We start from the raw sequence: 26,865 nt of genomic DNA, 5'->3' as shown, positions 1-26,865 counted from the left end.
GGCCTCCCAAAGTGCTGGGATTACAGGCTTGAGCCACCGCGCCCGGCCTGTTTTGTATTTTTTAGTAGAGATGGGATTTCACCGGGTTAGCCAGGATGGTCTCGATCTCCTGACCTCGTGATCTGCCCTACTCGGCCTCCCAACGTGCTGGGATTACAGGCTTGAGCCACCGTGCCCGGCCACATTCAACATTTCTATCCTGTGATTGAAACTGACCCTTCTCACTCCTCTCCAGCTTTAGCCTATACATATTGATATATTTATTTTTGATATAGTTTAGTGTTTTTATTCTGATATCTGGGTCATAGAGAGATGAATGGGTAAATGGAGAAATGGATGAATGGATAAATTAGATAGATGAGAGAGAGAAGGAGAAAGAGAGAGAGAGAAAGAGATAGAAAAGCAGACCAAAGTATACCACAGATGTGTGGAAGTACAGGTTCAGATAACACAGACTACACTACAAGCTTTAGTCTCAAGCTCCCTAGACTATAAAAGCTTATAGAATGGTCAGCTTTCCAAAGCAGAGGCTAAATAACTGTCATTCTATTGCATCCAACATAGCTTCCCAAACTTTGTTGATGTAGGATTAGTAAGATGTTCCATTAAAATGTTCCAGTAAGATGTCCTAAAATAACTTCAGGATACTTTTAAGTATTCTTTTCATTTGTGCCGTGGAACTAACGTGAGGAGCTGGGAATTGGAGGTGGTTATCGAAGCCTGGGAATGGATGTCTCCAGTCACTGTTTGGTGGAAGAACCTTTTTCAGGTTGCCCCTGCACCCCCACAATACTGAGAACACTTTCTAGACCAGAATAAAATGCTCAAGTAAATTAATGACATCTGTTTGCACTTTGAATGAGAAACTGTGAGACTTTTAATTCCTAGAGGTGATAGCAGGATAATTGAGTACAGTAAATTAGAAGTTGCTATTTATGAGCAAAAGTATGCATGACTAGAGACTTCATCCCCATGAGCTTGCCTGTTCACCATATTGTTATTTTCTTACGTGCTTTATTAGTCTTTGGAGCCACACTTCTTGAGTTTGAATCCTGGTTCTGCCACTGAACTAGCTAGCTACATGCCTTTAAACAAGTTTCTTAATCTCTGTGCCTCAGTTTCATAATTTGTGAATCTATCGATTAGTCCACTCAATACCTATTCCAATCCCCTTTTAGCTTGACTTTTTTTTTTTTTTTTAATCTTACAGAGAGTAGAAATTTTCCATTTCCAGAATCTGTTGAAGCTAGTGTTCAGGGTTTGTTAACCAAATGCATTTCCATAAACCTTTGAATTCAGACCTAGATTGTGTGGAATGAGAGATGGGACATAGGACCTTCATTTTTTGCTGGTGTGGATAGTGGCAGAGGCAGCATGGTTCTGGAACTAGTCACTGTAGTGATAGTGTCCTGATTTAACAGTCAGCTTTTTTATTGGGAAGCTTCCAGATTGTTAGTTTGGAGCAACATCTGAACCAGCAGCTTCCTAATTCTCTAGGTTTTTATATTTTTTTTTTTTATTTATTTTTTTTTTTTATTATACTTTAAGTTCTAGGGTACATGTGCATAACGTGCAGGTTTGTTACATATGTATACTTGTGCACTGTTGGTGTGCTGCACCCATCAACTCGTCAGCACCCATCAATTCATCATTTATATCAGGTATAACTCCCCAATGCAATCCCTCCCCCCTCCCCCCTCCCCATGATAAGCCCAGTGTGTGATGTTCCCCTTCCTGAGTCCAAGTGATCTCATTGTTCAGTTCCCACCTATGAGTGAGAACATGCGGTGTTTGGTTTTCTCTTCTTGTGATAGTTTGCTAAGAATGATGGTTTCCAGCTGCATCCATGTCCCTACAAAGGATGCAAACTCATCCTTTTTTATGGCTGCATAGTATTCCATGGTGTATATGTGCCACATTCAGTGATCAAGGCAACAGCGCCTTTGGCCATTCAGTTCTGCTGAGTGGTTTGAGGAGTGATTCCTCTTTTTTTTTTCCCCTGAGTCGGAGTGTCACTCTGTTGCCCAGGCTGCGATCTCAGCTCACTGCAACCTCCGCCTCCCAGGTTCAAGTAATTCTCCTGCCTCAGCCTCTTGAGTAGCTGGGACTACAGGCGCATGCCACCATGCCTGGCTAATTTTTGTATTTTTAGTAGAGATGGCGGTTTCACCACATTGGTCAGGGTGGTCTGAAACTCCTAACCTCAGGCAATCTGCCTGCCTAGGCCTCCCAAAGTGCTGAGATTACAGATGTGAGCCACCGCGCCCAGCCTGAGGAGTAATTCCTAAAAGCTAGGCCTAAAGTCCGTTTCTTAGCCCTCCTAACAATGATGTCAACTGTATGTTTCCTAATACATCTTTTTGCTTCAGGCAGCCAAAGTGATTTATGTTGTTTGTAACTAAAAACCCAGAAGAATCAACTTACCTAATAGGGTTTTTGTGAGATGTAATAAGGTAAGGCATTTAAAGTGCTTAGAACATTATCGGGATTGCTATTTTTTTTTTTATTTTTTTAATATTCTTAGGGATATTCTGGCTTTGGTCAATGGAACACCTACAACCATAAATAAAAAATATTTATTAGTTTGTTCATTCATTCATTCATTCATTTATCCATTAACTGAAACAAATATTTACTGAATGTCTATTCAAGGCATGTTTCAGTGGCCTTAGGATAGTGGTTACCAACCTAGCTGAACTTGAGAACCATCTAGAAATCCTTTTGAAAAAGCTTAATTTCTATGCCACATCCATAACTTATTGAAAACAGGGAATGTGTGTGTGTGTGTGTGTGTGTGTGTGTGCGCACGTGCATGTGCATACATAAATATATTTTTAATTGGAATACAATTTATGTAGAGTAAAGTACATAAATCTTATGTGTTACAGTTTGGTGAATTTTCATATATGTGAGTGTATACCCACATAACCGCTGCCTAGATCAAGATATAGAAAAACAGAAATTTGCATGAAAGATGTATTGTGTGCCTGGGTGTTTTGGGGTCCCCATTAGGAGCTAAAGTTTCAAATGCATTTGAGGTTTTGCCACTTAGATGTCAAAAAAATTTAGTCATCCAGAAAGACCAGTGTAATTAGGTTATTTTTCTGTTTCTTTTTCTTCTTCATAGCATCCTTCAAATTTGTATTCCTTTTTAGGTTTATGCATTTATATGTGAAATGAAATTTAAGGAGAACCTTAGATAACAGAAAATTCTAAAATGTTAATAAGGCAGTAAATGTTATCAGTAATAACTCCATGACTCATAATTTCTGCCTCTGTTTATCTTATGATTGGCATAATTTATTGACTAAAAGAACATTTAACTGCTTTAAGCTTAAACAGCTTCTTTCTCATCTCTTCAAAGAGTGAATATCATGAAAGAGTAGAAATAATTATTTTCCCTTTTTTCCAAAAGAGATAGACATCTTCGTTTGTGGGCCAATGGCTGCACACTCAGTATTGCAGTGCAGAGGCTAGTAGAGCAGCACGCATGAGCTGAGTTAGGAAGATAAAGTTACTTAAAAAGCAAATGGAAATAGTTGACTGGAGAAAGAACATTGTCTACAAAACATTAATAGCCTTTACAATTTTTATAAAACTAACCTAGAACAACTTTGAAGTTGAATGATTTTGCATAATTAGCTTATTATGGAATGAAACTTTCGGAAACAAAATGTAGAATGGAGATGAACTGTACTTTTTTTGTTTTTTGAGACGAGTCTCGCTCTGTAGCCCAGGCTGGAGTGCAGTGGCACCATCTCGGCTCACTGCAAGCTCCACCTCCCAGGTTCACGCCATTCTCTTCCCTCAGCTTCCCGAGTAGCTGGGACCACAGGCGCCCGCCACTACGCCCAGCTCATTTTTTGTATTTTTAGTAGAGACGAGGTTTCACCGTGTTAGCCAGGATGGTCTCGATTTCCTGACCTCGTGATCCGCCCGCCTTGGCCTCCCAAAGTTCTGGGATTACAGGCGTGAGCCACCCCACCCGACCGAGGTGAACTGTACTTTTAAGATGATCACATGTGATTTGAGATCAAGGTCTAGCATTGGAATACTGTTTCAAGGACAGCTGGACTACCTTGATGAGTTAAACAGACGTGTCACCAAAGGAATAGAAAACCTTGAAATTGTATGTAGCTCCTTCCTCTACCTTCAGATAAAATTACTGTACATCAGCCTAAGTGATATGAATATTGTCTATTTCAAGCACTTTTAGAAAATGAGCTTTGGATATAAGGGCAGTCTGGCTATGACATTTATTATTTTGGTTGATCTGGCCAGACTGATGTCTTAACTCCCTCACCATTGCCTTGCACTGCACATCCCCAAGTTGGTAATTATTTTCTTGGAACTTTGAAGGTCTTGTTTCATTGCCTTCTAGCTTACAGAACATTGTGATTAATAAATTTGAGGGTTTGTGCTTTATCAGTTCGGAGAAATTCCCACCCATTAACTCATTGTCTCATTGTGCATTGCCTTTCCTTCATTCTCTCTGTTAGCTGTTTCTGAAATTCCAATTGCATGCATGTTGGACCATCTCACTTTGACTTCCATATCTCTTATTTTTTTTCTCCATCTCTCTCTCTCTATGCTAAATTATAACTAATATGTTCAACTCTGATTTCATTTTCTAATTATCTTTCCATTGGACTCTAGTCTTGTTTTACCTATTTGCTGAGGTATAAATGCCTATTACTGTAATTTTTCTTTTTCTGTAATTTAACATTTTTTCATTGTGCTTTTTGTTTGTTTTTCTCATTTACCTGTTCATTTCTTGTAGTCTCTTGTTCCTTACTCAAACTTTCAACTTCCTATTTTATTTCTTTAACATATTAAGCATATTTGCCTTATATCCTGATTGCGTTAACACCAATGTCTGAAGCCTCTGTGGGTCTTGTTTGCTAGTTCTTTTTGCTTACTCCCACTCAGTAAAGGTAGATTTTTTTCCCCTGTGCATTTTGAGTTCATGTTCAATGGAACCCTGTGTGGAGGGTTTCTTTTGTTGTTTGGTTGAGAGTACATCCGTCTAAGGTTTACACTTGCTTTCACTAGACATATGAGGGCATGTCAGTCTGGAACCATATTAAAATAAATAACCTGGCTTGGAGGTTTATAGACCACAAAAATAGTTCCAATTTGAGCACAAACACATGTGAGTTCCGGCTCATGATAAATTGTCTTTTTCTTTTTTCCTTTTATCAGGTTAAATCTTGGGGCAGATGTTTCTTTTTTTCTCTCTCTCTACCCAGAGCCAAGGCCAAGACAAGTTTTTGTTTGTTTTGTTTTACAATAACCTTTTACAAAGCGTTTTTTTTTTTTCTGGTTCACTTTTTCTCTGGGGATGTAACTTCAGAGCTCTCAGCTTTATGCGGTGTTTTCTTGTTAGGCGCCCCCACCATGCCATGGGCTTTGTGCCCTGAGCCCTGTGTGGACATTGAAGCCGACGGGCTGGGTCTAGACACTAGCTCAGGGTTTGCTGACCTCTCAGAACTTCTATTCTCATTTTGCTTTTGGTCTCTAGAGGCTTTCCTTACTTTGTTACCAGCTCAGTCATGCATTTTAAAAGATTTTTCAAAAATATTTTATCCAGCATTTTTAGATGTTTGGCAACAGGAAGGATTTTCAGAATATCTTGTCCACATATTATTTTGTCAAAAATAAGTAACTATTTCCGTGACCACACTAGAGGTATCCTCGCGAAGGTGGAAATTCAGTTCCTGTGTGCCTCACTTCTAGCCCTTAATAACTCATGTTAGAAAATCTCCCAACACAAATGCATCCCAAAACCATCTTTCTCTGTCACTTAGCCTCAGTTTTCACTTCTCTTCTGTCTATATTCCTTTTCTGCATAAGTTGTATTATGCAAATTTTAAATTTTGTGGCTTTTTTCCAGTTTCTGTGAGTTTTCTGTGTTCTCCAATGTTACGTGCTTCAGGAGAGAAGGCTCAAAGCTTTGCTCTCCTTAAACTCAAGTGTAAATGGGAGGTATGGGTGTTGAGAATGATCTCCTATAACTGATTTCATTGTGTTTCCTTCTCATCTTGCCTGTTTGATTCAGCACTGCGATTCTGACTCAACCAGCAGTCATTCTGTGAACTCTAGATCTTCTCCGCCTATTTTCACAGTCTTTTGTTTTATATTTAATGCTGCCTGTTTCTCCTTCTTCAGTGTATTTACTAACTCAAACTCTTCCTGAAGCTCTTTACTTGATTTATAGCTGTCATCAACTTACAAAAACCACTACCACCATCAGGCTCTCTGGAGGTTGAGTCATTTCAGTCCCACCCACATCCTGGTGCTGGTCCCCCTTGGAGGGATGTGCTTGGGGATGGCTGGAGGGCTCCACCAGCCTGGGCTTCTGTGTTTGACACTCCCACACACCGAGGCACCTGCTGTTTCTGCCCACACTAGGATCATGTTTACTTTGCAGAGGGTGCACCAGGGACCTCTGTATAGTCATAGTCCTCCTGCTTTGAGATGGGTAATGTTCACTATGATTCATCCCTTCAGCTCTGATGCCAGGATGGGGCAGTAGCTATTGGTAAGGTTGATGTTCCTTCCAGTTACAAATAAATGCTTGTTGTCTGGAGTTTCCTTTTAATACAATGTCTATCATTGTGTAGTAGACAAATATATATATATATTTGAGATGGAGTCTTACTCTGTCACCTAAGCTGAAGTGTAGTGGTGCGATCTCAGCTCACTGCAACCTCCACCTCCTGGGTTCAAACGATTCTCATGCCTCAGCCTCCCAAGTAGCTGGGACTACAGGTGCACACCACCATGCCTGGCTAATTTTTTTTGTGTTTTTAGTAGAGATGGGGTTTCACCATGTTGGCCAGGCTGGTCTCGAACTCCTGACCTCAGGAGATCCGCCTGCCTCGGCCTCCCAAAGTGGTGAGCTTCAGGCATGAGCTGCTGTGCCCGGCCAGACATATATTAATAGAAGCATTCACTATTCACTTTGAAAAATCCCAGATGTTAAAGAACAAGTACTTTAATACTCTAACAACTCTGCTTTGGGTACTATTCTTGTTACTAAGGTAATAATTATAAAATATCTTTTATTTATTGAGCACTTACTATGTGCTGGGCTTTATGCTAATAAATCATTTAATCCTTACAAGAGTCCTATGAGGTAGGAGCTGTTATTATCCCCATCTTATAGATGAGGACATGGAGATTCAGAGATGTAAAGTAACTAGCCCAGGATCGCATAGCCAGTAAAGGGCTTGCTAGGACTCAAACTCAAGGCTTCGTCCCAAGTCCATGCTCACAGACATCTCTTCTCTTGGGACAAAACCAGATTTCTGATCTATGGCAATGAATTTTTGCAAAGGCCAGAACTTAAACCTACCTTACAAGGTAACATATTTGAAAGTAAAACTGTGTTGCCTGCATTGCACAGAACTGATGTTAGAATACCTTTGCCAGAACTGCTTTGAGAACCAGCATGTGTAATATAAGAAAATCAATTTTATTTTGTAGATAAACCTAGCTTTTCACCCCAGGCTATGTTATCCTGCTTGATCACCTACCTTATTTACAGATTTCACTCCTCATGCCTCTTGACAGTTTCTAAAAAGAAAATTCTGTCCCCTGAGGATGGAGATTTGTCACCAATGAGGACGTTCAGAAGGAGCTTCCAGAGGGAGTGAAGATGATTCCTAAGGGGCTCCAACAGGTTCTGAGCGAAGTCATTTTACAAATAAGAGCTCAGCCCTTGGGGTGATCACTTTAAAGGGGAAGCGCTCGGCTGTATCAGTACATTCTAGTGTGTTTGTTTACAATCCATTCTCTGACTTCATAGATATACTTAACGTCGACTTGATATGGAGTGAAATCTGTTTACAAAAATCCACATCTAACGAACATTCTATGGCATATAGAAAAGCGCCAGACTTCCTCATCTGTTACAGATGTTGCCTTCTCTGGGAAAGGCTTATTGCAAATGTCAGCACTGAAACTGGCTCTGTTTTGGTGGGAATCCTGTTCTGTTTCTCTTTAAATCTTAAAACTACCAAATACTGACTTGTTGATTTGGACAGATTGTGGGAGGCCCCACAGCCTCCTCTTGAAGGAAAAAGGATCAGGTTTCTGCTTCCCCAGGAAACGGGGAATTATCTCTCTGCTGAATATGCATCAAGCAACACTCTGGTGTCATTTTTAAAGTGCTTATATTTTTCTTCCAGGTACGGTTGACATTTGAAGCATCATCTTAATTAGCTGCTCACATTTAATGTAACTGGGCCGCAGTAAACAGTCATAATCAAAATAGCGATGTTGCCGTAGCAACCAAGATCCAACTCAATTTCTTTTCCTCTCTGCTCACAAGTGCTGCTTACCATCTAGGCAAGGATATGAAACAAATCTGCTGAAACCTCCTGTGTGAAATGAAAGTTAAAAACCGCTGGGGAAAAAACATTCTTGAATGATTGTTTTAAGTGTTTCAGTGACGCTCCTGGCTCCAAATGGCTCCTGAAGGAAATTGTCTCCCCGGTTCTCTTGTCTGACAGCTTTGCCTCCTGAGAGCTGTTCCCCACACGTGGACGGGATCAGGGGAATCATAGCTTTATTCCAGATCAAGCTGCAAGGTCCAGGAAGTGGGAGAGTTGACCCAGATAATCCTCCATGGCTTTTCTAGCCATAAAGTGATCCTTTAACTTGGTTATTCCTAAGCAAAATACAAAACCACGCTGTTTTAAAACAAGCCTCAGGGTAAGCCTCAATTTCATGGAAAAGAAGACAGAGGATTATTAGTCATTTTTATGCCGTAAGCCAATAGTTCCTAAATTTGTACTATCTGAATCCTTTAGGGAAGCCCTCGAACTCCCCTGCTTAGCCCGTCATCACTAGCACGGGTTCTAATGATGTCAAATGATGGCCATATGAAGATCACATTAGGGTTTTTATTTCTTTTTTGTTAATTATTGCATGTCTTGGTATGAAGATCATATGAATGAGGAAAATTAATGAGCGGATAAACCTTTTCTGTGTTCTAATTGCCAACCCCTTCACACAGTGATTCTGGAGACTCAGTCTTGGTCTCAATTTTCTTATCTGGAAAATAAGACACAGTAGAGCCGGATATTTTCCGTGCTCTTGGATCCAGCTTCGTACATGACTTCTTTATTAAATAGAATAGGAAACCAGTATCACCTTTTGGTAATGACAAGCCGACGCTGTGAGGGTTGTTTTGCTTGAGAAAACAAAACAAACCCTGTGGCTTCTCAGGAGGTCCTTGTTCCACCCTCACATTCTTTTTATCGCTTTCCATGTAAGAGATGGGAATAATCCAATTGTGACATTAATCAAAGAGAAATCAGACAAAAATGTTTTCTTTGTAATTCATTGGGTATGTCATTAAAAAGACGGGAATAATCTCATTGTGAGATTAATCAAAGAGAAATCAGACAAAAATGTTTTCTTTGTAATTCGTTTTGTATGCCATTAAAAAAGAAATAAGTTTTTTATAAGAACTTATTTAAAGTTTTTATAAAAAAGAAAAATGTTTTCTTTGTAATTCGTTTTGTATGCCATTAAAAAGAGATAGTGAAAAAACAAAGTAGAAAAATGGTCAAGAATATGAATAAGCAGTTCACAGAAAAGGAAACGCAAGTGGCCCCTAACTGTACGAAAAGCATCCCCGCCATATGAGTTGCCAGGGCAATGCAAACCCAAATTGGAGATACAACTTTAATGTCTGACAATATCAGAATTTGGCAAAGATGTGGAGAAACGGGAAAACCCAAACACTGCTGGTGGGGGTGTGATTGTTATTGTACAACCACTTTGGAGAGCAATTTGGCAGGATCTAGTCAAGTTGAAAATGCCCATTCCCTTCGATTCCATAATTCTACTTTTGGATGTATTTCCAGAGAAAGTCTCCTCCTGGTACATATGCACAAGGTGGTATGTATCAGGAGGCTCACTGAGGCCTTATTTCTGATAGCGAAAAATTAAATACAGCCTACCTATCTATCAGGAAGAGAATGGATGAAAACTAATGTAGCATGTTCCTATATTAGAATACTATAAAGCAGTTTTACATAATCAACAATGGCTAAAGGTAAAAAATCATAAAGTAGCATGCAAAACTTTGTATTTTGAAAACAAAATGCAAAACTTTGCGTATTGAAAGTTAAAATGACTACCACGCACAAAGCAACACTCTTGCATATGGATACATATATATGTGTGTGTATGTGTGCATATATTTATATGATGAAAAATGGGCTGGGGGCTGGGCACGGTGGCTCAAGCCTATAACCCCAGCACTTTGGGAGGCTGAGGCACGCAGATCACTTGAGGCTAGGAGCTTGAGAACAGCCTGGCCAACATGGCAAAACCCCCTCTCTACTAAAAATACAAAAATTAGCTGGGTGCCAGCTACTTGGGTGGCTGAAGCACAAGAATCACTTGAACTCGGGAAGCGGAGATTGCAATGAGCTGAGATTAATTTTTTAAAAGTGGGGGAAGGGCTAGAAGCAATCAAATTATTAGATTGGTGCAAAAGTAATTGTAGTTTTGGTCAATGTCAAAACCACAATTACTTTTGCGCTAACCTATAGTATCTGTGAAAAAACAGTCAACTTTAATTTAAATGTTTAATAAGAAGAAAATTTTGAAGCAAATAGGACAGTGTGTTAGTTGCCAATTTGAGGTGGTGTGAGCTTGGGTGTTATAGTTCTCTGTATTTAGAACATTTGAATTTTTCAAGAAAAATTTGAAATGCCAAAGTAGAAGATTGCTTACAAATCAGAACATTGGTCTTATTAAATTGCCCTGGCACCTCCTTTTAGAACTATTTACTAATCATACCTGTCTTTGTTTTTTTTTCCGGCATTCATTTTATTCCTCCGTGGTGGCCTCTTAGAGGACCCCGTCCTCTGCTCATGGCATCTGTTTGTCATTAGGATGAAGGGTGATAGCGTATGCCACTTGCCCTCTGGGTGATCCATCCAGTTTGAACTTTCAGATATAAACAAGCACAGAAACTGTGGTTTCAAAAGCACCTGACCAAACCATCCATCCCTTTGAAATGTTAATTTGGATTAAATATCGTGATATCCACCCACTCTCACTTTGTGAGGATGTGGTTTTGTCCTTTAGAGGAACAGTTACAAATACTAAAATATATGAACCGTGGATGGCAGGATTGCTATCAGGAAAAAGGAAGCTTAAGCTTATTGTTTTTCTGTCACTAATTTTATGAGATTAATAAAATAGGATGTAAGGTGCCCTAGAACTCCCACCCTGGTGTTATTACGCAATAGGGAAAAGCCAGACTAAACCAGAAAGAGAACTCAAGTGAGGTGCCGATGGGTCGGAGTGAATCAGGGCCAGCTCACTTGCTGAACGGTAACCAAAAGGTTTGTACAGCTAGGAAGTGGGAGAAATGCCAGTAGTGAAAACAGGGAAAAGGAAAGGAGGATGGGCTTGGAGCATCATAGGACAAATCCATGGAAGTTTAGCCAAAAGCAAAAGTCTGTAGATACCTTATTGTTTATACCATGGACTGGGATGATTTCCAGCATCAAATCTCAGCCCTCGGGGACATAACCGTGTGGTAGGAACTTTCCACTGTTAACCCAGGTGTATCAGCCCCACTCCTCCAGCACCAGGTTGCGTATGTGTAATCATGCATGTATACATGTAATGAATTGTGTGATCAAGGGCCCTCTAGAAAGTGAAAAGTGGTGCTATTAATAATTCACTGAGGCTGGGGTGATGGCTCATGCCTGTAATCCCAGCACTTTAGGAGGCCGGAGCAGAAGGATCACTTGAGCCCAGGAATTCAAGACCCGCCTGGGCAATGTAGTGAGACCCCCGCCTCTATAATCATAGTAATAATAATAATAATAATTAACTGAGACAACAGGCCTAAACCAGGACTGTCCTGGGCAAACTTTCCAGTCACTCTAGTGAGTACCAGTCCCTCTAGTAAGAGCACACTTTTATAGAAAGGAATGCCTGAAGTTAAAAGGTTAGCAGAAGTGTTTACCTGGCTTCTTAGCCTAGCCCCCAGGCCCTCCAGAGCCTACCCCATTTCTTCCTCTCTTGTAAGGATTCTCTGCACCTTCCAGACCACCTCTCACTAGGCTCTTGGGCATTCTCATGTCTGCACCTAGCACTGGGCTTCCCCTCCCTGAAGTAGCTTTCTTCCTCGGCCTGGTCTGTCTGAGGATGACTTGCCTTCCCACTCCCAGCTTTTTTTAATTTTAATTTTTTTTTTTTTTTTTTGAGTTGGAGTCTTGCTCTGTTGCCCAAGTTGGAGTGCAGTGGTGAGATCTCGGCTCACTGCAACCTCCACCTCCTGGGTTCAAGTAATTCTCCTGCCTCAGCCTCCCGAGTAACTGGGATTACAGGCGCGTGCCACCACACCCAGCTAATTTTTGTAGTTTTAGTAGAGACCGGTTTTCACTATGTTGGTCAGACTGGTCTCAAACTGCTGACCTCATGATCTGCTTGCCTGGGCCTCCCAAAGTGCTGGGATTACAGGCACTTAATCCCAGCCTGTAATTAAGGGACAACTGGGCCACTTTGGAAGACTGGTCCTTGCTTCTTCGCAGGCGTGGTCTCCAGGGGCAGCTGGCCAAGGAGGACAATACAGCACACAGACCAACCAGTATGGACATCTCGTGTTTCTCTAACAGTGAGGGACATCGTAGCACAGCATAAATCAACATGGCTGCCATCCGAATGCCACCTGATTTCTGAGAACTTCAACATAAACCTTCAGGAAAGATTATTGAAACCAAAGCTTTCTTAAACCAGAACTATAAAGAATGTCTAGCCAAGCATGGTGGCTCACACTTGTAATCTCAGCTACTTGGGAGCCTGAGACCAGAGGATCACTTAAGCCCAGGAATTTGAGGCCAGCCTGACCAACACAGTGAGACCTCATCTCTACACAAAAAATTTAAATATTAGCCGGGCACCATGGTGGTGCCTGCCTATAGTTCTAGCTACTCAGGAGGCTCAGGTGGGAGGATCCCTTGAACCTAGGACTTCGAGGCTACAGTGAGCTATGATCATGCCACTGCACTCTAGCTTAGGTAATAGAGTGAGACCCCTGTCTCCTTAAAAAAAAAAAAAAGAAAAAGAAAGACAGAAAAAAAGAGAAGTCTACACCAGCCATTGTCCAATAAAAATATTATGTGAGTTACACAGGTCATTTTAAATGTTCTAGTAGCTACAGTTTAAAACATAAAGAAGAAAAAACAAAAACCTAAACTATTAATTTTAATAATACATTTTATCTAACTCAATATATCCAACATATTTTCATTTTAACATGTAATTGATATTTTTAAATTACTGAGATAAATATTTGGTATCATTTGGATGTCTGTCCCCCCTAAATCTCATGTTGAAATGTAATCCCCAGTGTTGGAAGGTGGGGCCTGGTGGGGGGGGGGCGTTTTTGATTTAATTAAAATTAAATTAATTAATTTGGGACCACATCCAGCCTCAAATCACTTTCATTTGACTGTGTAGACTTCGTTACTTTTATTGCTATTATAAAGTTTTTTAAAAAATCCTTAAACTATGTCAGTCTTTAGGAAATATCCCTGAGTAGTATTGTGTTTGGGCCATGAGGGTGGATCCCTCATGGCTTGGTGCTGTCCTCAAAATAGGGAGTGAGTTCTCACGAGATCTGGCTGTTTAAGTGTGTAGAACTCTCTCTCTTGCTCCTACTTGGGCTGTGTGACATGCCTGCTCCAGCTTCACCTTCCACCATTAATAAAAGCTCCCTGAGGCCTCCTTAGAAGCCTAGCAGATGCCGGCACCATACTTGTACAGCCTGCAGAACTATGAGCCAATTAAACCTCTTTTCTTTATAAATTACTCAATCTCGGGTATTTATTTATAGCGACACAAGAACGGACTAATACAATATTATTTTTTCATCCTAAGGTTTTGAAATCTGGTGTGATTTTCTGCTTATGGATCCATTCAGACTGGCTACATTCCAAGTGCCCAGTGCTACACATGGCTAGTGGCTGACTGCTGTATTGGAGTGTACAGATCTAGATGCACTAGATGCATTATGTTGCTCAAATCACCTTTTCTTTCTTTCTTTCTTTCTTTCTTTCTTTCTTTCTTTCTTTCTTTCTTTCTTTCTTTCTTTCTTTCTTTCTTTCCTTCTTTCTTTCTTCTTTCTTTCTTTTTTCTTTCTTCTTTCTGTCTCTCAAATCACCTTTTCTTTCTTTCTTTCTTTCTTTCTTTCTTTCTTTCTTTCTTTCTTTCTTTCTTTCTTTCTTTCTTTCTTTCTTTCCTTCTTTCTTTCTTCTTTCTTTCTTTTTTCTTTCTTCTTTCTGTCTCTCTCTCTCTCCTTCCTTCTTTCTTTCTTTTTTTTTGAGACAGAGTATTGCCCTGTCACCCACGCTGGAGTGCAGTGGTGTGATCTGCAAGCTCCACCTCCTGGGTTCAAGAGCGTCTCCTGCCTTAGCCTCCTGAGTAGCTGGGATTACAGGTATATGCCACCACTCCCAGCTAACTTTTGTATTTTTAGTAGAGATGGGGTTTTTCCATGTTGGCCAGGCTAGTCTCTAACTCCTGACCTCAAGTGATCTGCGTGCCTCAGCCTCCCAAAGTGCTGGGATTATAAGTGTGAACCACTGCATCTGGCCTCAAATCACTTTCGTTAGACTGTGTAGACTTCCTTACTTTTATTGCTATTATAAAGTTCTTTTTTTCAATCCTTGAACTATGTCAGTCTTTAGGAAATATCCCCGAGTAGTTTGTGTGTTGGGACTAGAGAGGAGTTTGGCTACTCATACTTTTAACTTTTGTTGCTTATGTTTCTCCTTCGGAAGTGGTTAACCTTTGTTTCATTCATTCATTTGTTTATTCATTCCACAAATGTACCAAGTTCCTGGGCTCTGGAATTATTAAACATACAGGAAAGAGGTCTATTGTGTATTAAAGGTTTGTTATGCCTGTGAAAATAAAACTCATCAAATAAAAACGTCCACATTTTTAAATATGCTGGGTATCTGTGTTAGGCCAAATATGCCAGACACTGTGTTAGGCCCTGGGGGAACAGCAGGTAACAAGAGAGACAAAAATCCTTGAGTAGGAGAAGTTAGAAAATAAACAAATTGGCCGGGCTCAGTGGCTCATGCTTGTAATCCCAGCACTTTGGGAGGCTGAGACAGGTGGATCAGTTGAGGTCAGGAGTTGGCCAACATGGCGAAACCCCGTCTTTACTAAAAATACAAAAAATTAGTTGGGTGTGGTGCCGGGCGCCTGTAATCCCAGCTACTCAGGAGGCTGAGGCAGGAGAATGGCGTGAACCTGGGAGGCGGAGCCTGCAGCAAGCTGAGATGGAGCCACTGCACTCCAGCCTAAGCAACAGAGCAAGACTCCATCTCAAAAATGAATAAATAAATAATAAACAAATCGTGTGTGTGTGTGTATTTAGGTGGTATTAGGTTTGTTGTTTTTCATTCAAGACCTTTTATTAGAATAGTTACAAGGCCACGGTTATCTGTTTTTTCCTTAATCTAAAGCTTTGACTGATTGGGTTGTTCAGGTGGCACAGTGATCCAAACTTTTATTACTCATGTAAAGTATACCCTCAGTATTGTGGCCAGGGTTGGGCTGCTGTCACCTACTAACCTGCCCCTTGGGATTCCCTGGACTATGTCCCCTGCCTCTGTTGCTCGGGGTGATCTTTGATAAACACCCTAGCTGGCACTGCAACCACCTGTTATTTCCTTTTATTTGCCTGTTCATAGTAGCAAAGTCTTCACTTCTACTTCCTCTTTTTTTTTTTTTTTTTTTTTTTTGAGTTGGAGTCTTGCTCTGGTCTGGCTCTGTTGCCCAATCTATATTGCAATGGCGTTATCTCAGCTCACTGCAACCTCTGCCTCCCGGGTTCAAGCGATTCTCCTGCCTCAGCCTCCCAAGTAGCTGGGATTACGGGCATATTCTAACACGCCTGGCTAATTTTTGTATTTTTAGTAGAGACGGGGTTTCACCATGTTGGTCAGGCTTGTGTCAAACTCCTGACTTCCAGTGATCTGCCCACCTCGGCCTCCCAAAGTGCTGGGATTACAGGCACAAGTCACCGTGCCTGGCCTTATATTTTTTGGTATTTTTTTGGTAGAGACAGGGTTTCACCATGTTGCCCAAGCTGGTCTTGAACTCCTGAGCTCAAGTGATTGTCCGCCTTGGCCTCCTATAGTTCTGGGATTACGGGTGTGAGCCACAGTGCCCAGCCTCCACTTCTGCTATGATAAAATTGCATTCCTTGGTAGAAGCATTCCTCCTTAAGTTACTAAGGCTTCAAACTAGCAGAACACAGAAACCCAAGAAAGGCAATCAAGCTATGAGTGGGACTCTAGATATTAGCTTTGTGAGAAATATAAGGCAGGGAAGGGAGATAGCAATAGCCAAGACTCAGGGGAGTGGGAGAAATGTAATTTTTAAAAATCGTGATAAAATGCACATAATATGAAGTCTTAATCATTTTGAAGCATGTAGTTCTGTAGTACTAAGTTCATTTGTATTGTTGTCAACCAGTCTCCAGAACTCATCATGTAAAACTGGAACTCTATACCCATTAAACACGAAATCTGCATTTTCACCTTTTCCCCTCTCCCCAGCTTCTGGTAACCACCATTTTGCTTTCTGTCTCTATGACTTTTTTTTTTTTTTTAAGAGACAGGTCTTGTGCAGCCACCCAGGCTTGAGTCCAGTGGCAGTGGCGTGATCATAGTCCATTGCTGCCTTGATTTCCTGGACTCAAGTGATCCTCCCAGCTCAGCCTCCCAAGTAGCTGGGACTACAGGCATTCACCACCATGGTGGCTAAGTTTTTTATTTTTTTTGTAGAGGCAGGATCTTGCTATGTTGCCCAGGTTGGTCTCAAACTCCTGGCTTCAAGTGATCCTCCTGCCTTGGCCTCCTAAAGTGCTGGGATTACAGGTGTGAGCCACGGCACCCAACCCTGTCTCTATGAATCTGACCACTTTAGGTATCTCATCTAAGTGGAATCATACAGTATTTTCCTATTGTGACTGGCTTATTTCACTTAGCATAATGTCCTCAGGGTTCATTCATGTTGTAGCATGTGTCAGAGTATCCTTTCTTTTTAAGGCTGAATAATATTTCATTGTGTGCACATACCTACACATTTTATTTTATTTTTGAGATAGAGTCTCGCTCTGTCACCTAGGCTGGAGTACAGGGGGATGATCTTGGCTCACAGCAACCTCCACCTCCCACATTCAAGAGATTCTTGTGCCTCAGCCACCTGAGTAACTGGGACTACAGGTGCATGTCACCACGCCTGGCTAATTTTTATATTTTTAGTAGATACAGGGTTTCACCATGTTGCCCAGGCTGATCTTGAACTTCTGGGCTCAAGAGATCCACTTTCCTTGGCCCCTCAAAGTGCTGAGATTATAGACATGAGCCACCACACCTGGCCTGCCAACCGCATTTTATTTATCCATTTATCTGTTGATAGCTGGGTTGCTTCTAACTCTTGGCTAGTGTGAATATGAGAAATGCAATTTGAAACAGTGTGCCCAGGAAAGGTATGGTAGACTGAATTATTGTTCACCAATATTCTCTGCCTCTCCCTACAGGATAATCTTTCATCCTCATCCTTTTGAAATCAGGCTTGGCCATATGACTTCACGCTAGCCAGTGAAATATGAACAGAAGTAACAGAGCTTTCCCAGTCACTGCTGGCTTCCCCATACTCTTTCCTCTGCTATAGTCACTAGGCAATGTTGAGATAGTAGCTGCTTTGTTGGTCTGGGTTCTGGAGTGAGGGTGAGGATGAACAGATCTACTTATATATGTGTATACTTGTAGTATGACACAGATCTCTGGGTATTGAGAAGTAACCCTTTGCTGTTTAATGCCCTTGAGATTTGGGGCTTACTTGTTAGGCAGCATAACCTGGCCCATTCTGACTGAGAAGCCCTCACTGAGAAAGTAACATCTGAGCAGAGACCTAGAGGAGGTGATATGTGGAGCAAGCATGTTCGATGGCAGAGCAACAGCAAGTGCAAAGATTCTAAAGAGAAGTTTGTTTCAAGGCTCAGGAAAGAAGCCAGATTTATGAAGGAGGCAGTGAAACAGACGAGTAGTAGGTGCTAGTCAGACTTTCATGCAGCCCTTAGGGCTGGGCTGGAGGTGGGACTGAATTTTGTTCACCCAATGATTCTGTTCCCTCCTCCTTTTCTCCATGGAGAGTGAAATGGGTGGCTGTAGTGAGTGGGTAGAAGAAGGAAGAAGGAATGAAGGAGAAAAAAGTGACGTGTGGAGCAGGAAGATGCAGCCTAGCCCAGATCCATGGCCCATGGCCCCTCGTATACTTAAAATGGTAGTGTCACCCATGAAGCCACCTTATCCAGGGCATGGTAAGGCTTCTGAAGTCTGACTTCTGTCATAAGATGAATAGTGCATCAAGAGTTGCTGATAAGTCATCAATGATGACCAGAACATCCCCTGCTACTCCCTGTTCACCTTGTTCTTTTCATGCCTGTGACTTTAAAAAAAAAGTTTTCTTTTAATTTTATTTTTTAATTGGAAGAAGCATTTTATATTTACAGTTCAACTGATAATGCCAACACTTGTTACTATACAGTGTGTTACAGGATTTCTGGTTGCAAAAAGTTACGTAATTTAAGTTTACTGGTATTGCTACTCACCTGAGTCTAAACCAAATCTTATGTTCCCATTTGCAATTTAATTTGTAAATTAAAGTTTTGTTTGTTTGTTTGTTTGTTTTTGAGACAGTCTCACTCTGTCACCCAGGCTGGAATGCAGTGGTGCAATCTCGGCTCACTGCAACCTCTGCCTCCCGGGTTCAAGTGATTCTCCTGCCTCCCGAGTAGCTGGGACTACAGGCGCCCACCACCACACCCAGCTGATTTTTGTATTTTTAGTAGAGACAGGGTTTCGCCTTGTTGGCCAGGCTGGTCTCTTAACTCCTGACCTCAGGTAATCCACCCGCTTTGGCCTCCCAAAGTGCTGAGCCACCACACCCGGCCAAATTAAAATGTTTTAAACATATGAGTCAATTATGAACATCAGTTTAAAGGGGACTCATGACTATTTTTAGAGCCACACAAGCCCAGGGAGCCTCCAACAGACCAACCAAGGAAGCAGGGCCTGGGAATTTAGGATTGTGCCATGCAGGGCCCTGAAAAAGGGACAGCTTCCCATCCAAGCAGCATAGAAGGAAACTGAATAAGCCACATACTCCTTCTTTCCTGAAATCCTGGTACTTTTTCATTTTTAAAAACTTAAGTCTTGGCCAGGTGCTGTGTCTCACACCTATAATCCCAGTACTTCAGGAGGCCGAGGCGGGCAGATTACTTGAGCTAAGGAGTTTGAAACCAGACCAGCCTGGGCAACGTGGTGAAACCGTCTCCACAAAAAATACAAGAAAGTTAGCTGGATGTGGTGGCGTGCACCTGTAGACCCAGCTACTCTAGACTGAGGTGGGAGGTGGGCTCAGGCAGTGAGTTCTGGTTGTGCCATGGCACTCCAGCCTGGGGGCAACAGAGCAAAACCCTATCTAAAAAAAAAAATCCAGGTGCCCTGGCTCACGCCTGTAATTCTCACACTTGCGGAGGCCAAGGCAGGTGGATCACGAGGTCATGAGATCGAGACCATCCTGGCTAACACGGTGAAACTCCGCCTCTACTGAAAATACAAAAAATTAGCCAGGCATGGTGGCAGGCGCCTGTAGTCCCAGCTACTCGGGAGGCTGAGGCAGAATCACTTGAACCCCGGAGGCAGAGGTTGCAGTGAACCAAGATTGCGCCACTGCACTCCAGCCTAGGCGACAGAGTGAGATTCTGTCTCAAAAAAATAAAAATAAAAAAAATTCTTGGATTTCTTTCAGCTCTGTAACATCCTTGAAACCATACATAGGTCCTCTTAATCAGCAGTTGCTAGTAAAAGAAACTCTGGACAAATCAAGCAGGGTGGGTGGGTGGCTATTGATTCAGATGCATGCAGAAGGCAGAATTCTAAATATCAAATCTATTTAGTAGAAACCTGTTACAGTTGAAGGCAAAAATGTTTCATAGAGATGAAACCCTGCTGTGCATTTATGAACCACAGAAATAGCCATGGAAAGTTCTCTGGAAGAATCCCTCATTAGATATCTGGGTTTCTAAAGGCTAATGGCATCTCTCGCAGAACACAACCATTAATCTCAAGTGCTCCATGCCAGTTGACCGTCTTCGGAATTCAAATAAGCACCTACAACTCCTAAAGATAGAAAAATATTTTTAGGTGTGTAACAATCTCAAGTATCAGGCTGAGCGTGGTGGCTCATGCCTATAATCCTAGCACTTTGGGAGGCCAAGGTGGGCAAATCACTGGAGGCCAGGAGTTCGAGACCAGCCTGGCCAACATGGCAAAACCCCATCTCTACCAAAAATACAAAAAATTAGCCAGGCATGGTGGCATGCACCTGTGGTTCCAGCTACTCAGGAGGCTGAGGTGACAGGATCGTTTGAGCCCAGGAGGTGGAGGCTGCAGTGAGTTGAGATCATGCCACTGCACTCCATCTTGGGTAACAGAGTAAGACTTCACCTCAAAAGGAATCTGAAGTGTGTGTATGTTATCTATTTTCTTGTTGGCAAAGAGAAAATTTAACAATTGGATGCATGCAAAAGCATTGTGATATCAAGCCCTGCCCTCCTCTTTTTCTTCTTCTAATTTCTAAAGAAATCCTACTCATGATGGAAAATATATTAAAATAAAAAGGAAAGTTCCATTCAATTTAAATAATACCGGAATCATTGGGACCAGGGCCAGTGGTTTTTCCCCTCAACCATTGTGGGGTAAAAGAGCCATCTCAAGGTTTGAGAAGGGTAAATGTGTAACTTGAATAGGTACCAGCAAGAAGGGTGCTGTGCAGGGAATGGGGACCAACAGCAAAATCTCTTAGGGAGCTCAAGGCAAATCAAAGATTACAGTGCAGCAAGATTCAACATTGAGTTCCCACTCCTTTCAAGATCCATCCTTTGAGCCAGGGGAGGGATGAGGGGTGGAGGGACATTATTGGTATTTGGGAGAAGGACCATTCTTTGTCCTGTGCACTGTGGAATGTTTACATCCTTGACCCCACTCACTAAATGTGAGTAGCACTTTGCGATCCCTGACACAAAAGCATCCCTTGACTCTCCCTGAAGACCTTGCTATCCCCCTTTGACAGCTCTACAAGGTTGGAATACACCAACAGAGAGAAGAAGGTGGGGTTTGAATGTAGCTGTGAGGATGCATCACTGAGCAGGAACTGACTAGTACCCATCTTTCTTTCCACACATGGGCACATCAGGAAAGGAAGAGCAATTAGCTCTATTTGCTGGGAAAGAAAAGATGACATCCAAAAAGCTACAGCAGCCTCATGATTAGAGAGGAGGCTTTATAGTTGGTAGTAAAGCAGATTTTAAAAGGAAATCAAAGACTGAAATGGACTGCAGGCAGTGTTCAAAAGAGCTGACATAGCAAATGACTCAACCTGTATGTCATTGGTCTTCTGAAGGGGAAGAGTTGTTTCTCTGAAGTCGACGGGCAGACTGCCTGACATGTGCATGAAAAATATAGGAGACAGCTAGCTTTTAGGCTCTTTTGTGGACACTGGATTTCAAAATTTTTAAATTAAATGAAACACAGATGAAAATTTAAAATCCTGCATATCAAAGCACGCTGACCATTTACTTGATGGTCATTTAAGTAATGGCTTACTTAGTAAGTCATTAAGTAAGTAATGGAGTTACTTAAGACCATTTACTTAGCAAGTACGTGCCATGTTGCTTGGTGTTTTCTGTGTAAGTGGACAGTTTCGGGGGTTCAACTTTCCCAGTGTTGCTGCTGGGGATCCCCCGCTCTCTCCCACCCACCCCATTGGCCCTTCCCAGCTTCTATCTTCCAGCCACTACCCCCAACCCCTACCCAGGACAAAGTCATCTGCGGGGAAGAAGGGAGGAAGGGACCCGTCATCCTGCCATCACGGGATCCCATTCCCTCTCCTTCTCCCTTCAGCTTTCTAACAGCAACATGATTTGTTAGGCAACTACCCAAGCTAAGGCTTCTTATTCAGTTGCTTGATATTAAAGTAGGCCACCAAAGGAAGTTTTAACATCTGTCCCCGCAGAGGTTTGTTTTAATTTTTTACAACAATTTTTTAAAACAAAGAGCCCTTTTTCATGAATTATTTGAGATTTGCTCACCTGAAGGCCACCACTCCTGATTTTTCTATAAACAAGGACATTCTCTTCTAAAACACAATAAAATCATCACAACCAAGAAATTAACAGTGATGCGTTACTACTGTCTAATCCTTAGACCCCATTCACAGCTCTCCAGTTGCCCCAGTAATGTGCTTTACAATGAAAAGATGCAGTTTAAAAAAAAAATTTTCTGTTTGGCTGTCATGGCTGTTTTTAGCCTACTTCAGTCTGGGACAGTAGCTCAGTCCTTCCTTGGTTTTCACAAAATTGGCACTTCTGAAGAGAACAGGCCAAGAACTCCTCTCCTGCTGCTTCTATGCCATCAGGACCAGAAAGAGACCAGCATCTGCCTCCTTCCCCTTCCACCTATCCTGGAGGCTTCAGTCCAGTGATAGGATTGTTGGGAAGAACTTGGACAGAAGCTCTGGGCATAGCAAGGTCAAGGAAAGTTTCTTTACTATTCTTTAAAAAAAAAAAAAAAAAAAAAGAGGGGCCTGGGACATAGCTTTAAGCTTTCTGGAAACTAGTGTAGTGGAAATACTGCCCCTGCTATCGAATTCTTTACAAAGTGTGGTCTCTGTTTTGGGTCCCCCCTGGCCACTCTTTGAGTTCTCTCTCTCCTTGAGCCTCTAGGCTGGTTCTCAGGCTACTGAAGAAAGGCCAGCTGGCAGAGGAGGAGAACTGGAACCAGCCATGGAGACATTTAGTTTCTATTTCTTCTTGCCACTTGGCTTTTGTTCATCAGCCCTGCTTCTCTATTGCCATGGTCCTTTCAGAATAAGATTTCAGGACACCTCCTCTGAAGAGGGAGCATACACTCATTCTGGTACCCTTGCACTGCATGTCTCCACTGAGTCCACAGTGTCCCAGTTAATGTCACTACATCATTTCATATCTATGTACATGATGCTGTGACTATATTTCAGTTGTGTAATGTCTGTAACAATGTCTCTTCTTCCTACTTAGGTTCCAAGTACTTTAGATGAGGGACATGGTCTTCAGCATCCATCTGTATATCTTCAACAACTTGTAATGAGTTGCGTTAATATCAGCTGTCTATAAATATGCGTTGAATGGTTGAATGCTTGTCTGTGTGTAGGCCTGCATGTGACTCAAAGAACACATGTCCATATTCTTTTAGAATGTGCTGATACTTTCGGATAATCTATTTCTCTGTTCTTTATATTACCACAGACATTCTAGAAGAAAGATGGCTTAGTAAAATCCTCATTTTAAAGTTCAGAAAGTTGGAGCCCAGAAAGGTTGTATGACTTGTCCAAGGTGTCATTTCCAGCTAGTAGCAAAATTAGCACCCAAAGCAAAATCCTACCTACTTTCCTAAAGCTCCACCCACTGCACCATGCACCTTCCTTCAGCATTGGCAAGTACAGATATGTATATTATAGCTACTGATTGAGTTCGTAGGGGCAGGGAAATGTCAAAGCTAGTGATGCGTAAAAGCTTATATCAGAGTCTGTCATGGAGGTCCAAGAGCAGGAGGTTCAAAAGCTTATATCAGGGTCTGTCATGGTCAGCTTCTGGTGAGGGCTCCTTTCCTGGCTTGCAGACAGCAACCTTCTCACTGTGTGCTCACATGGCTTTTCCTTAGTGCTTGCAAATAGAAATAAAAAAAGAAATCTCCTTCTCTCTTCCTCCTTTTATAAGGTTACCAATCCTATCAGATTAGGATCCTACCTATAGACCTCATTTAACTTTAATTACCTCCTAAAAAGCCCTCTCTCCAAATATAGTCATGGTAGGGGTTACAGCTTCAACACTTGAATTTTGTGGGGACACAATTCAGTCCATAGCATAGTGATAGTGTAAATATTTTTAAACACCTTCAACATACTATATAATGTGAAAATAGTTTTTGTAGTGTGATGGGTCCCCCACCAGGTTACTTAAGAGTATATGTCGGCCGAGCGCGGTGGCTCAAGCCTGTAATCCCAGCACTTTGGGAGGCCGAGACGGGCGGATCATGAGGTCAAGAGATCGAGACCATCCTGGCTAACACAGTGAAACCCCGTCTGTACTAAAAAAAAAAAAAAAAATGCAAAAAACTAGCCGGGCGAGGTGGCAGGCGCCTGTAGTCCCAGCTACTCGGGAGGCTGAGGCAGGAGAATGGCGTAAACCTGGGAGGCAGAGCTTGCAGTGAGCTGAGATCCGGCCACTGCACTCCAGCCTGGGTGACAGAGCAAGACTCCGTCTCAACAAAAAAAATAAAAAAATTTAAAAAAAAAGAGTATATGTCTGCTGCTTGAACCCTGAAGGCTGGGCAGTGAGCCAAGGCCATGGTGCCCAGCTGAGGAGTAGGTGTCCTTGAAAACTTAGATATCCTGGAGAGAATCTGAGAACCTACCAAGGAAAACTGTCCCATCATGCACACGCACAGATCTCTGGAGCTATCCTGCTGCCATCCAGGAGGGCCCTGTTTATAAGTCCTAATAAACTCATCTACTCATCAAGCTGGACTTGCCCATGTTATTCTTTGGTCTTTCAGCACCTTCCCAGTTTGGGGGTGGGCACTACAGTCCCAAGTTTTTCCTGTAACAGCTGAGATCTATTGGTGACAAAGTTAACAGGTACTACTATTAATACTGTGATTTGCTGCCTACATTCATCATGGGAGGAAATGCTTCATTTCAGGTTATGGTTAGTGAAAGTAACTACATACATATGTGTATTTTTTCCATCCAAGTTCACAGGCACCCTGAATTTCTATACAGGGACATTGGGCTAAGAATCCTTGGTCCACACAAGTAGTATGTTCTTGTTGTGAGCAAGCAAGTGGCATAACCTCCGGATGGTGAGAACAGGTTTTGAAACCAGCTGATTCTTCCCATTGCCAGTTTCTCAGGAGCAGTAAGCATGTTGAACTGAAAATAGACATCATCTGCTCCTGGCTTGCTTTCTGATATTTTTGATTGTGTGTTTGAGTATTGGAATATGTTTTGTCTTGCAGACACCAGTAACCTAAATACAGAACACAGTAACTCCTGGGCCTCTGAGAACTTCTGGCTTGACCCTGCTGTGAAAGGCCAGTCAGAGAAGGAAGAGGATGATGGCCTTCGGAAATCCCTGGATAGATTCTATGAAATGTTTGGCCATCCACAGCCAGGCTCTGTGAACCCACTCTCTGCGTCTGTCTGCAAGTGCCTGTCTCAGAAAATCACTCAACTAAGAGGCCAGGAGAGCCAAAAGTATGCTCTCCGCAGTTTTCAAATGGCCCGGGTCATCTTCAACCGGGATGGCTGCTCAGTCTTACAGAGGCATTCCAGGGACACCCACTTCTACCCACTGGAAGAAGGAAGTATATCTCTGAATGATGAAAAGCCAAACCTAGGACTGTCAAAAGATATTATTCATTTCCTCTTGCAGCAGAATGTAATGAAAGACCTGTAACTGGTGCCGGGCAGTGTGCAGGCTAGTAATGGAGGTGCTGCGCCATGGCCAGCACTGTTGGTGGCCACCCAGATCCCCTAGGGTCTCTGGCCAGCTCTGTGTGCCCAATCCCAATTAAGTGCTTTGTGGTTAAAGGCTGGCACCTGTGACCTCGTATTGGAGCTAGTCAGCCCATATGGAGAGCCAGCAGGGTCTGGGAGTTCTCTGTCCCCATGGTCACCCCACCCCCCACTCCCCTTGGCCAAGGCCACTGACTGACTGGGCTATGAGTCAAAAGCCCAGCTCCCTTGCCTCAAGGAAGGACATTCTCTGAGGCATAATTTATGCTCTAGAGCTCCCTTTCCTTGAGATCAGCCTGAGGCTGGGACATTACATGAAATCACACCCTTGCTGGGCTTAATCCCTTTCCCTGTCCTCCTCCCATTTATTTACTGGTGTCTCTGGGAGCCTTTCCTGAATAAACCTCTTATATCTGAATCCTTGACTCAGAGTCTACTTCTGGGAGCATTCAACCTGAGAGAACATGCTTCTGTGAGATGAGGTTTTAGAAGGATACAAAACTCTACACTGTATCAGGTATAAGGAATTATATCAAGTTGTAAAACTGAGACCATGTAAGTGAGAATACATGTCCTAAAATAATATAAAGATTGAAATACAGTTTAGAAAAGTATATCACATCTTGATCACACCCTTGCCTCCTCTCCAAAGCTAGAAATCCGTGTTTTATCATACTAACTGGGTGTGGAGGGAACATTTGGACAATCTAAAATAACAGCTAAAATTCACAATTTAAAAAAAAATCTCTTTGTCTCTTAGATCGCAAATGTGAAAGGTGAGAAGATAACAAACGTGCACCACCCACCACAGTATATGTAAGCACTATTATGATACGCTAGGCTGATGCCATGTGGCCTTGTCAAGTTGTAGTTGAAGAGAATAAATAATCCTTTGCCCAGGTGGGGCCCTACTTCCTCTTGTATTCTGCCTGCCTGTACCCTCTGTCACCTTGTGAACGGTTGGCCCCTCACTCTTGCCCTGTCCTTGCCTCCAATACCCTGAGCTCCATTTGCAAAGGCTTGTCCAGAGCAGGACTTCTTGGCCACCTTGTCCCTGTCCTCCAGGCCTGAGCCCTTCCTCACCAGGGAGCTCTTTAAATAGCCAGTGCAGGTTTGCACTGGCAGATGCTCCACTCTGCAGGTCATGTCCTGAACCCCTATTTGAGACTCAGTTGGTAGAAT

At 42.3% G+C, this 26,865-nt stretch overlaps 1 protein-coding gene across 3 annotated transcripts in view; it reads left to right on the top strand.

The window, feature by feature from the left end:
• Positions 1-26,594, top strand: part of LOC105511012 (chromosome unknown open reading frame, human C20orf196) — a 120,251-nt gene extending 93,657 nt beyond the window's left edge. For all 3 annotated transcript variants that reach the window (XM_011941016.1, XM_011941017.1, XM_011941019.1), the window contains exon 3: positions 25,185-26,594. In XM_011941016.1, coding sequence (XP_011796406.1) covers positions 25,185-25,624 — 440 coding nt within the window. In that variant the 3' untranslated portion in view covers positions 25,625-26,594. The remainder of the gene's footprint in view (positions 1-25,184) is intronic.
• The last annotated feature ends 271 nt before the right edge of the window (positions 26,595-26,865 follow it).

Source organism: Colobus angolensis, unplaced genomic scaffold (genome assembly GCF_000951035.1).
Source record: "Colobus angolensis palliatus isolate OR3802 unplaced genomic scaffold, Cang.pa_1.0 Scaffold197, whole genome shotgun sequence".
Taxonomy (NCBI): Eukaryota; Metazoa; Chordata; class Mammalia; order Primates; family Cercopithecidae; genus Colobus; species Colobus angolensis.
Note: the sequence above shows the minus strand (reverse complement) of the source record. Positions and strands in the feature narration are given on the sequence as shown.